This window comes from Mobula hypostoma, chromosome X2, assembly GCF_963921235.1.
Source record: "Mobula hypostoma chromosome X2, sMobHyp1.1, whole genome shotgun sequence".
Taxonomy (NCBI): domain Eukaryota; kingdom Metazoa; phylum Chordata; class Chondrichthyes; order Myliobatiformes; family Myliobatidae; genus Mobula; species Mobula hypostoma.
This window is the reverse complement of record NC_086129.1, coordinates 46,396,830-46,410,110: the sequence shown is the minus strand read 5'-3', so window position 1 is coordinate 46,410,110 and position 13,281 is coordinate 46,396,830. Positions and strand designations below refer to the sequence as shown.

Here is a 13,281-nt window from a genome sequence, read left to right as displayed (position 1 = left end):
GCATATAATACTCCAGATTCCATACAATCTCAGCAAGACTTTCTTGCTCTTGTCCATTTCATATAATAAAATGGTCTTCAAATTGCCGCTTGCATGATGAAAATGCTCTGGAAGAGTAAAGGGTTTGAGTATTGTGAACAGTTTGAGGACCCTTATCTAAGAAAGGACATGCTGGCATTGAAGAGGAGGCTCACAAGAATAATCCTAGGAATGAAAGGGTTAACGTATAAGAAGCATTTGATGGCTCTGGGCCTGTACTCATTGGAGTATAGAAGAATGAAAGGGCATCTCATCAAAACTTACCGAACATTGAAAGGCCTAGTCAGGATGGAAGTGGAGAGGACGTTTCATATAGTGGGTGAATCTAGGACCAGAGGGCATAACCTCAGAACAGAACAGAAGGACATCCCTTTAGAACAGAGGTGAGGAGGAAATTCATTAGCCAGATGGTGGTGAATCTGTGGAATTCATTGCTATGATCTGCTGTGAAGCCCAAGTCATTGGGTATATTTAAAGAGGAGGTTGATAGGTTCTTGATTAGTAAGGGCATCAAAGGTTACAGGAAGAAGGCAGGAAAATGGGGTTGAGAGGGATAATAAGTCAGCCATGATGGAATGGCAGAGCCTCAATGGGCAGAATGGCTTAATTCTGCTCATATGTCTTATGTTCTTATGGTCTATTCGTAGTTAAGTTTTAAAATTTCATTCCTGCAGAACCTTAATAAAGAGCACAGCATAAGGCTGTGGCTGCAGGAGAAGAGTCTTCAGCAAGAGATTGAGCAGATTGAGAAGGATCAGGAGGTGAAGTGGAAAAGGGAAAAAGATGACAGCCAACTAAGAATTGCAGAAAGGAAAGCGGAAGAAGAGCAGAAAGCAGAGGCAAGCCACTCTCAGCAAGTCCGACAGCTTCTAAACAAAGGTATGAGTAAGGTGTTTTCTTGGGAATGTGCACCAAAAATTAAAACTATGGATGGTTTGAAGGTATCATCTTCCCAGGATCTTGTTGCTATCAAAACTGGTTGCCAGAGAATCTATCACATTACTTTTAGAATAACCCATTAATTTCTGCATGCGTAAAGCTTGTGTTTGTTCCCAACCCAACAATCCCTAAAATCTAATTCATCATTGCTTGTAAATATTTATGGGCATTGCCCTTCCCTTGTAAACTCCTTCAGCTCTACAAGCCACTGAGATCCCTACTTTTTTCCAATTTTGCTGCCTTAGACATCCTCAATTTTGACTGCATGGCTATAGATCCCCAGGTCTCGGGTTTATGAAATCCCAGGTTCTGTCATTGCCTCACTAACGCTTACCGTCTCTCTTGCCTCTGTGGCACTCTTTTTGTCTCTTTATGCACCTCGTTTTCTTTGCTAACGCTCCTGGGAAGCAATTTACTATACTGACAATGCTGTCCCAGTCAAGGCTTTGTGGCTTCAGGGAAGTCAGATATAGTTTATATTTCCTCACAAGTGATCTACATAGAACATTATAGCACAGTACAGGTTCATCGGACACTATGTTGTGCTGACCTACTCTAAGGTTGATCTATTGCTTCCCTTCTACATAGCCCTCCATTTTTCTATCATCCGTGTACCTATCTAAGAGTTTATTAATTATCAAGGGGGATGTGAGGGCTAAGTTTTTTACTTAGAAAGTCGTGGATGCCTAGAATAAGCTGCCTGGTATGGTGGTAGAGACTTTAGACCATAAGACATAGGAGCAGAAATAGGCCATCTGACCCATCAAGTCCTCTTGAAATGAATGCTAACATGGCATTTGCCTTCCTCACCACCGACTCAACCTGCAACTTAACCTTTACAGTGTTCTGCACAAGGACTCCCAAGTCCCTTTTCATCTCAGATTTTTGGATTTTCTCCCCATTTAGAAGATAGTCTGCACATTTACTTCTACTACCAGAATGCATGACCATGCATTTTCCAACATTGTATTTCATTTGCCACTTTCTTGCCCATTCTCCTAATCTGTCTAAGTCCTTCTGCATCCTACCTGTTTCCTCAACACTACCTGCCCCTTCACCAATCTTTGTATCATCTTCAAACTTGGTAACAAAGCCATCTATTCCATCATCTAAATCACTGATATACAGAATAAGACATATATTTAAGGTGATTCCTCCAATCACCTTAAAATTATGCCCCATGTATGAGCCATTTCAACCCTGTGAAGAAATCTCTGGTTATCCATATCATACCTGATCTATGCCTCTTATCTTGTTATCCTTTATCGTCACCTCTCATTCTCATGGGTCTGCAGTCCACATAGACAAATGTTATGTTCAGGTAAAAGTCGGCATGCATAGTGCCCTTGAAGTTTCATCGAGGAATTCTGACTTCCCTGGCAAAAATATTTCATAAAAGCAATTATCTCCATCACTGATAAATGTGATGTTAATTCTATTACAAGTAAAGACAGTGTTGGATGTGTGGCCAAGTGGCTAAGGTGTCGGTCTAGTGATCTGAAGGTCGCTAGTTCGAGTCTTGGCTGAGGCAGTGTGTTGTGTCCTTGAGCAAGGCACTTAACCACACATTGCTCTGCGACAATACCGGTGCCAAGCTGTATGGGTCCCAATGCCCTTCCCTTGGACAACATCGGTCTCGTGGAGAGGGGAGACTTGCAGCATGGGCAACTGCTGGTCTTCCATACAACCTTGCCCAGGCCTGCGTCCTGGAAACCTTCCAAGGCGCCAATCCATGAGACTAATGGATACCTAAAAAAAAAGTAAAGGTAGAAAATGCTGTAAACACTCAGCCAATTAGGGAGCATCTGTGGCAGAGATGCATATTTAAAGTTTCATGTGAAAGACTATTTGACCCTGTTTTTGTTTCAGGTTTCTAGCATCTGGATTCTTTTTATTCATTTTCACTCTTTTGTAGTTGTGACTCTGTGGGTAGTACTGTTGTTTCTTAATCAAAGAGCTAGGAGTTTTAAAACACAAAAAACCGAGGCTGACACTTTAATATGTACTGAGGGAGTGCTGTGCTCCTGGGGATGCGACCTTAAACTGAAATCCTATCATTTCCCTTGCGTGCGAGTGTGTGCGCGCGCGCGCCTGTGTGAAATCAGGTTTATTATCACTGACATATTTATCATTAAATTTGTTCTTTTGCAGCAGCAATACAGACAATTACGATAAATTACATTAAGAATATATATAGGTATTCAATACATAAATAGTGCCAAAAGGGAACAAAATAGCAAGGTAGTGTTCATAGGTTCATGGTCCATACAGAAATTTGATGGTGCAGGGGAAGGGGAAGAAGCTAACCCTAAAACGTTGAGAGTGTGCATCTTCAGGCTCCTGTACCTCCTCCTTGATGACAGTAATGACAAGAGGGCATGTTCTTGGTGGTGAGAGCCCTTCATGATGGATGCCGCCTCGTTGAGGATCAGTGGTAGGAAGGCTAGTGCCTATGATGGAGCTTGCTCAGTTTACAACTGTGTGTGTATGTAAAAATATAAAGGTGGTCTTCACAAGAAGAGCAAAACTGATCGTTCTTTCCCTCTTGATCTAACCATGCCTTTCTCGCAATGTCCCCAATGCTGATTGTCCATACAGTATCATATCACTGTTTGGGTGATCTAACTGTGTTATAAATTGGCTGCACAGTGACAGCACTACCTAATTAACTGTAAAGTGATTAAAAATGATGGAGATCATAAAAGGTACCTAAATAGACAAGAGTTTCTATTTTAAGATTTCCATAAATAAACATTTTTTTTCCTTTCTTTTGCTCAGCCACCATAGCCTTTGAACAAATGGCAAGTTTTACTGTACGGAATTTTCCTGTGCTCCACCTAAAACCCAGACCCATCTTGGATAAGTATGACTGAGTCAGGTGAAGCTTTACAGAGTTGTGTAAATGACTGTTCTCTTCGCAAAGAGTTTGTGAAACTGATTCAGATGACAAAGGTACAGTCGATGTTTCAGGCCGAGACCCTTCGTCAGGACTAACTGAAGGAAGAGTTAGTAAGAGATTTGAAAGTGGGAGTGGGAGGGGGAGATCCAACATGATAGGAGAAGACAGGAGGGGGAGGGATGGAGCCAAGAGCTGGACAGGTGATTGGCAAAAGGGATATGAGAGGATCATGGGACAGGAGGTCTAGGGAGAAAGACAAAGGGGGGGTGACCCAGAGGATGGGCAAGGGCTATAGACAGAGGGACAGAGGGAGAAAAAGGAGAGTGAGAGAAAGAATGTGTGTATAAAAATAAATAACGGATGGGGTACGAAGGGGAGGTGGGGCATTAGCGGAAGTTAGAGAAGTCAATGTTCATGCCATCAGGTTGGAGGCTACCCAGACAGAATATAAGGTGTTGTTCCTCCAACCTGAGTGTGGCTTCATCTTTACAGTAGAGGAGGCCGTGGATAGACATATCAGAATGGGAATGGGACGTGGAATTAAAACGTGTGGCCACTGTGTGTGTGGCCTCCGTCCATCGTGGTCAACCATGGGTATCGCGTCTCTGGTAGTCACTGGTTTGTCAAGCCGTGTTGACTGTGGCTATTGAGACTGATCCTGGAACAGCAGGCTCTGCCACAGTTCCTGCATGTGTAGGGCATCATGGAATTGTTGTCCACTGTCCGCTGTGCCCTCCGTTTAGCCCTCCGCTCCGCAAACTGACTCCGGATCACTCTTTCGCCTCGCTCTCGGTGTTGCTGAAGAATACCTCGCCATTTGTTGTGGTCATCTGCTGTACCCTCCCAGCACTCGTGTTGATTTTTAAGGCTTTCATGTCGCGCTTGCAGAGGCCCTTGAAGCGAAGCTGGGGTCCACCAACGTTCCTCTTGCCTGTTGCTAGTTCTCTGTAGAGGATGTCCTTTGGCAGTCTACCATCCTTCATACAACGGATGTGGCCCAGCTAGCGCAGTCTGCATTGTCTTAAAAGCATGAGCGTTGTGGGAAGTCCAGCGCAGGAGAAAACTATTGAGTTTCCTCTCCTGCTTGGAGTAGATGGTCCAAGTCTCGCTACCATACAGGAGGGTGCTGATAACACCTGCATTGTACACAGCAGTCTTGGTCTTTGTAGTGAGTTTCGGATTCTCTCAGCCCCACGAGGAGAGTCGAGCAAGGATCGATGCTGCTTTGCCGATACACATATTGATTTCAGCGTCGAGGGAGAGAATGTTGCTCATGGTCGACCCCAGGTATGTGAACTCGTGGACCACTTCCAGTTCGTAATTGTTGATGGTAATGACTGGTGTCTCCACTACATTCTGGGCAAGGACATTTGTTTTCCTTAGGTTGATGGTAAGCCCAAAGTCCTTGCATGCCTTAGAGAAGCAGTCCATGAGAGGTTGTAGTTGCTGTTTGGTGTGCGAGGTTATAGCAGCATCATCGGCAAAGAGCATGTCACGTATTAAGATCTTTCGCACCTTCGTTCTTGTTCTCAGGTGTGCAGGGTTGAACAGCCACCCATCAGACCTGGTGTGCATGTAGATGCCTTCTGTCGACATCCCAAACGCGTGCTTCAATAGCATAGAGAAGAAGATGCCAAATTAATGTTGGGGCCAACACTCATCCTTGTTTGACTCCACTACGAACAGCGAAGGGTTCTGATGAGCTGCCATCATACCGAACAGTAGCCCTCATGTCGTCATAGAATGACTTGATGATACCTTGGAGTTTCGGGGGACAGCCGATCTTGAGGAGAATCTGAAAGAGCCCATCCCCGCTGACAAGGTCGAATGCCTTGGTCAAGTCGATGAAAGCGACATAGAGGGGTTTCTGTTGTTCCCTGCACTTCTCCTGGAGTTGATGGAGTGAGAAAATCATGTCCAGTTGACCTCCTTGCGCGAAACCACATTGGGACTCAGGGTAGACCCGTTCTGCCAGAGTTTGTAGACGTGCTAGAGTTACACGAGCAAAGACTTTGCCGACAATACTGAGGAGGGATATACCCCTGTAGTTGTTGCAGTCGCTCCTGTCACCCTTGTTCTTGTACAAAGTGACGATTTTGGAGTTGCACATATCCTGTGGTACGGCTCCTTCCTTCCAGCACTGACGGAGGACCTCGTGTAAAGGTTGGAGGAGTGAGCTCTTGCAGTGTTTGATCAGGTCTGGAGGAATCCCATCATTGCCAGCAGCTTTCCCTGGGGCCAGACTGTCAATTGCCTTGCTGAGGTCCTCAATGGTTGGTTCGGAGTCGAGTTCATCCGTGACTGGTAGGCAATCGATGGCATCAATGGCTGAGCTAACAACAACATTTTCCCTTGAGTAGAACTCGGAGTAGTGTTCTACCCAGCGTTCCATCTGCTTGCTTTTATCAGTGATTATTTCACCGCTGGATGACTTCAGGGGTGCTGTCTTGCTCTGTGATGGGCCAAGGGCCTTCTTGATACCATCACACATCGATCTGATGTTGCCTGTCACAGCTGCTGTCTGAATGTCCTCACTGAGCTGGAGCCAGTACTCACTTGTGCACTGCCTTGCAGTCTGTTGCACTTTGCTTCTAGCAGCTCGAAGTGCCTGGAGTGTTTGGTCGGATGGTGAGCGCTTGTAGTCTGTGAGAGCTGCACGCTCGGCTTTGATGACAGGAGTCATGATGTTGGACTTTGCCTCAAACCAGTCACTGCTCTTTGTGGTCTTTCTTCCAAAGATAGAGAGTGCTGATTCGTGGATGATATCGCAAAGGTATGACCATTGTTCTGTTGCAGTATCTCCTTGTGAGGAGGTAGTCATAGCACCCTGTACTGACTTGGCAAACTGGTCAGCCTTTTCTGACTGTTTCATCTCTGTTGTGTTGCTGTGAGGTTTTCCAGTTTGTTTGGAGTGGTGGAGTTTCTTCAGACATAGTTTGATCTTGCAGCATACTAAAGCATGATCCATATCGCAGTCTGCATTGTGGTATGAGCCGGTGATTAGTATAGAGTTGATGAAAAGGCGTCTGGTGATGATCATGTCTAGTTGGTGCCAGTGTGGATGTCGCCATGAGACCTTGTACTGTGACTTCGTCTGAAAGTAGGAGTTAGTTACACACAAGCCGTGATAGGAGCAGAACTCCAGGAGACGTTGTCCATTGTCATTTATTTTGCCAGTTCCAAAGTGGCCAAGACAAGACGGCCAGGAATCGTTATCGGCTCCCACTCCGGCGCTGAAGTCACCAAGGAGAACGAGGTGCTCATCACTGGGAATATTCCTGACAACAGCTTCTAATTTGTCGTAGAACATGTCTTTTGCCTAAGAGGTGGAGTTCAAGGTAGGGGCATACACACTGACGAGAGATCCTGGGCCATGACTGGTGTGCAGGCGGAGAGTCATAAGTCGTTCTGATCCATTTTCTGGTGGCTCCACCATTTGCAACAAGGAGTTCCTAACAGCAAAACCCACTCCGTGCTCGCGGGGCTCATCTTGGTTCCTTTCCTGCCAGAAAAATGTGTAGTCCCTTTCCTTCAGTGTACCTGAATCCGCCAGACGTGCTTCTTGTAGGGTAACTATATCTACCTTAAGTCTTAGTAGCTCATTGTTAATGACCGCTGTTTTTTGTGCATCTTCAATATCCTTGAGGTTTTGGTCAAGTCCAGTCATCATTGTGTGGACATTCCAACATCCCAACTTGAGGGGTGTTGTCTTATTTGATATGTTTTCTTTCTTTTCTAGTGCAGTAGTTACAGTCAGCTCTTCGTGGAATAATCCATTGTCCACATCCACCCACTGAGGAAGACTGACTGTGGCGGGACAGCACCTTATTGGCTGGGGGCTGCCCAGCTTCAGGCGGGCGGTAGCTATGCAGTGAAACGCGATGGTCTCTCTCACCGTCGGAAGCAACCCCTGGCGCCATGCTCTACGCCAATCAAGCATTATGACTTATAACCGGTAACTGCTGCTTCCCGTGTTTGTCTGACGCTATAAGGCGAAGTTGGAGTGGCCTCTCCCGGGTGCAAGCCAGGGCAGAGTTGATATGGAGATCCGTCTGTTGCCCATGCCGTGGGACTCCCCCTCTCCATCCTGATGACAGGTCCAAATGAACGACGAAAGTCGATACAGTTTGGTGCCAGCAGCATCGCAGGAGTTGCCGTGCTGGTGCTGGGTACAGCAGTCAGCCGCCTTTGGGACTCCGACTCTGGATTTTTCCTTGTGGTTTACTCCCAAAGCCTTTCCCGTGAGTGGGTATAGCCGCAAGGCAGCAGAGGTTTGAAATCGGAGTTTTCCCTCTCCTAGGTGAGCTACCATCCATGATTAACGAGCCCCATCTGCCCGGAGCAACTGGTTTTAAGGCGCCAGTGGCCCGCCCACCTTTGCCCCTTCTCCTGTCAGTGAGAACAGCCCTGCCGGGCATAAGAACTATGCCACATGTGAAGGCCAGGAGTTGGACTTGGTTGTCAGAGGCTGTTTGAGACGCACGGCATGAAGAGCATTTGTTTAGCAGTGGGAGCTTGTCCCCACTACCACCCTTCGGCTATGACTACCTTTGGAACTTCTTATTTAAAATGATTCCAGTTTAAGACGGCACTGGTGAAACACAGCAATGACTTGTTGGCAGCAAACTACTAATTACTTTATTAATTACACTGTTTCTCAAAAATGATCATTGTAATTTCCCTTTTGAAGTTGGGCTTATGAACCGCCTGTATGACTTGGCAGTATTGCGGTGTGTATTGAAGTCTCAAAGGTGCAGGACAGTTGTGGTGTGACGGGCACGGGCCGAATCGAGGCGGCAGGGCCCATCCCACACCTGAGAACTGGGAATGAGCCAATGTTTAGCCATCGCTGGAGCGGGCATGGAACTGATTCGAAGTGGCAGATCTGAGTCGAGGTGGTGGGGCCCGGAACCAAGAGCAAGGAACAAGCCGATGTTTGAATGTTTGACTGATTTAAGTTCCAGGCCAGGTTGGGTACAGGCCGAATTGAGACAGCGGGTCCCAGGCCCGAGAGCATATTGAAGTGGCAAAGCCTGGGTCTGAGAGTAGGGCTGTTTGGCTGATTTAAGTGCCACGCCAAATTGAAGCGGTCAGAGTGTTGGGGCCAGTGGCGTGGGTCGGGCTGGTGTTCAGTTCACTGCTCGGTGAGGTTTACTTGTCTCTATGCTGAACTGAAGCTGTGACCTACAACTAACTGACTCCTAGATCGGCTACGACTAGCTTTGTGGCTGTGAACTCACTTTTGTGAACTTTAGTTCTGAATGTTATTTACTTACTTTTACTGCTTGCATGATTTGTTCTTTTTTCTTGCATATTGGGTCTTCTTTTATTTAAATTGGTTCTACTGGGTTTCTTTGTTTTGTGACTCCTGTAAGGAGACAAATCTCAAGGTGCACATAGTATACATACTTCGATAATAAATGTACTTTGAACTCGGGAAAACTCAACCCATCTCAATTAATCTAATCAATACCTGCCTGGCACCGGTGTGCTTTGGAAGTGTAGATGGGAATTCTGTGTGGTCAGGACAATGCAATGTTGACTTAATGGTATATCTTTTCATTTCTGTAGAGAAGAACTTTGCCAAGCTGCTTCTCCAAGTTCCACTCTTCAAACTCCTTACAGAAATAAACAAACATCTGAAAGCAAACCGAAAAGCTGGAGAGATTCCACAAGCTAAAATGGACCACCAGGGAACAAATCCATCCAAAGTCAAGTACGAAGGTAGAAGGACATGTTTATTGATCATTTCCATGCCAAATTATAACCTTGACCTTCTGCATCCTCATATGAAATCCTTTATCTGCCATTCTCTCCACATCCCATTGTTGACTCACTCAGGTTTAACTACCCATTGCTCAGTGATGTGATGGGTCATTAAAACTGCCTAATGCATCACCGGCATTTATACGGAAAGGTGCAGAGAAAGGCCAGCAATATCACAAAGGATCCCAGCCACCCTGCTCATGGACTGTTTGTCCCACTCCCATCAGGGAGGAGGCTATGTAGCATCCACACCAGGACCATCAGACTCAAAAACAGTTCTTGAATCTTGATTTTGATCAATTTTAGCATTCTAATCTTTATTTTCAAATCCCTCCATGGTTTTACCCACCCGTCATGGTATGTTCCTCCAGTCCAACAATCCCCTAAGGCATTGTTTCTCTTCCAGTTTTGTCCTGAGTATCCCTGATATCAGGCATCCATTACTAGTGTCTGAGTCTTCAGCCACAAAGTCCCCGAGCTCAGGATTTTCGTTCTTAAAGCCCTCTATCTCCCCGTCTTCCTTGAAGGCATGCCACAAAGCTTGTGGTGGATCAATGGCTAGCATCTTATGTCTGAGCTGAATATTCTGGGTTTAATTCCCAATTTAGCGTCTTGTTGACATTCCAAGGAAAATACTGTGTTGTCAGTGGTGTTAACTGTGAGATGAGATGTCAATCTGAAAGTTTAACCAATATTCATAAAATTGAATTATCAAAGTTCAAAGTAAATTTATTATCAAAGTACATACATGTTAACATATTGTACACTACCCTGACATTTGCCTTCCTGCAGGTGTTCACAGTAGGGCAAAGAAATACAATAGAATAGCCGGGCCAATGGCGTCAGTACTGATCTTCCAGGCAGATGGTCCTGAGTTCAAATATGACCAGGTCCCAAACTGCAGAGCAGCATTATCTGCATGGACAACTCGACGGCAACCCACAACAACAACAAACTTTCCTTGACCCTGGTCAGACCCCATTTGGAGTACTGTGCTCAGTTCTGGTCGCCTCACAACAGGAAGGACGTGGAAACTATAGAAATGGTGCAGAGGAGATTTACAAGGATGTTGCCTGGATTGGGGAGCATGCCTTATGAAAACAGGTTGAGTGAACTCGGCCTTTTCTCCTTGCAGTGACGGAGGATGAGAGGTGACCTGATAGAGGTGTATAAGATGATGAGAGGCATTGATCGTGTGGCTAGTCAGAGGCTTTTTCCCAGGGCTGAAATGGCTGCCACAAGAGGGCACAGGTTTAAGGTGCTTGGAAGTAGGTACAGAGGAGATGTCAGGGGTAAATTTTTTTACACAGCGAGTGGTGAGTGCGTGGAATGGGCTGCCGGCAACGGTAGTGGAGGTGGATGCGATAGGGTCTTTTAAGAGACCCCTGGACAGGTACATGGAGTTTAGAAAAATAGAGGGCTATGGGTAACCCTAGGTAATTTCTAAAGTACGTACATGTTCGGCACAGCATTGTGGGTGAAAGGCCTGTATTTTGCTGTAGGTTTTCTATGTTTCTATGTTTTAATCAATAAAAAACTACATACAAAGACTGACAATCAACGTGAAAAGCATGACAAATGGTGCAAATAAAAATACATAAATAGTAAATAAATAAATCATACTGAGAGTCCTTGAAGGTGAGTCTATAAGTTGTAGAATCAGTTCAGAGTTAAGTTGAGGTGAGTGAAGTCATCCGCACCGGTTCAGGAGCCTGATGGTTGAGGAGTAATAACAGTTTCAGAATCTGGTAGTGTGGGTCCTGGGGCTCCTGTACCACCTTCCTGATGGCAGCAGAGAGAAGAGAGCATGACCTGGGTGATGAGAGTCTTTGATGATGGACGCTGCTTTCTTGTGTCAGCACTCCTTGTAGATGGACAGGAGGCTTTGCTGTAATGGACTGAGCTGCATCCACTACTTTTTACATTCCTTTTCTGGGAGATTTTGATTACTACATTTCCTTCATTGCAACAAGGAAAGATTTCAAAAGGTCTTCATTTGCAACGTATAAGACACTACATAGAGACGAATCTTTCCTTCTACAAATTTGGTCAAGTTTTTGGTCATTGGTCACAATATCCCTATTTGTGGTTTGGTGACTATTTTTCTCTCAGAACCAGAATCAGGTTTATTATTCTGGAGGAGGAGGGAGGAGAAGGTGGCAGCGCGACGCAGCGTGCGCGGCCGTTCCGAATGGTATCGTATGTGTTAACTAGGGGGCCATGCACAATCCTGATTTGATGGAGACAGCCGTGAGAAGCAGGGAGGAACAACTGGAGAAACTTCCAAAATGCCCACTTCGTAGCTGCTGCTACTGTGCGATCGAGAATCTCCGGAGGGGAAGGCCCCAGATCCTCGGCTTTGCCTGTTGCCGGGGCTGGGGTTGAAGCGCTCAGCAGAGATGGTGCTCGGTGTTGGAGAGCTGGTCGGAGGCTCGGAGTTTTCGGACAGACTCAGAGTCGGACTGTGGTCGGATGCTTCTGGGTTGCTACATCGGCAAGTTTGCAGCACTGGAGGTTCTCCGTCTGCGTGAGATGATGGGACTTTCCAGAGACTTTGAGATTTTTTACCGTGCCTATGGTCTGTTCTTATCAAATTACGGTATTGCTTTGCACTGTTCTAACTATATGTTATAATTATGTGGTTTTTGTCAGTTTTTCAGTCTTGGTCTGTACTGTGTTTCTGTGATATCACACCGGAGGAATATTGTATCATTTCTTAATGCATGCATTACTAAATGACAATAAAAGAGGACTGTGTGTCCTCATAATCTTTAAAAAAAAATTATGACTAATGTACGTCATGAAATTTGTTGTTTTGCGGCAGCAGTATAGTGCAAGGCATTAAAAAAATTACTGTAAGTTACAATAAGTAATGCTGTGTATAAAGTATAAACAAGTAATGTGCAAGATGGTGAGGTAGTGTTCATGGGTTCATGGGCCATTCAGAAATCTGATGGCAGAGGGAAAGGAGCTGTTCCTAAAATGTTGAGTGTGTATCTTCAGGTTGCTGTACCTCTTCCATGATGATAGTAATGAGAAGAGGGCATGTCCTGGGTGATGGGGGTCCTTACTGATGGATGCCGCCTTTCTGAAGCATTGCCTTTTGAAATGTCCTCGATGCTGGGGAGGCTCATGCCCATGATGTAACTAGCTAAGTTTACAAGGCTTTGCAGCTTTCTCTGATCCTGTTCATTGTTACCCTCATACCAGACGGTGATGTAACCAGTCAGAATGCTCTCCATGGTACATCTGTAGAAAGTTTCTAGAGTCTGGTGACAGGCCAAATCTCCTCAATCTCCTAATGAAGTATAGCCACTGTTGTGCCTTCTCTGTAATTGCATCAATATGTTAGATATTCAGAGATACCCAGGAACTTGAAACTGATCACCCTTTCCACTGCTGATCCCTCAATAAGGACTGGTGTGTGATCCCTCAGCTTCCCCTTTCTGAAGTCCACAATCGATTTCTTGGTTTTACTTATGTTGAGTGCAAGGTTGTTGTTGTGACACCACTCAAACAGCTGATCTATCTCACTTCTCTACGTCTCCACGACGTGATTTTAAGATTTTTGCTAACAACAGTTGTGCCATTGGTGAAGCACCTCTGATGCACCTTTTGACGATCAGAAGAACAAAAGT

The 13,281-nt window shown here is 45.4% G+C and overlaps 1 protein-coding gene across 1 annotated transcript in view; it reads left to right on the top strand.

Moving 5' to 3' along the window:
* Window positions 1-4,818, top strand: part of LOC134340887 (uncharacterized) — an 87,293-nt gene extending 82,475 nt beyond the window's left edge. The window contains exons 29-30 of the mRNA XM_063038460.1: window positions 714-918; window positions 4,766-4,818. Coding sequence (XP_062894530.1) covers window positions 714-918; window positions 4,766-4,818 — 258 coding nt within the window. The remainder of the gene's footprint in view (window positions 1-713; window positions 919-4,765) is intronic.
* The last annotated feature ends 8,463 nt before the right edge of the window (window positions 4,819-13,281 follow it).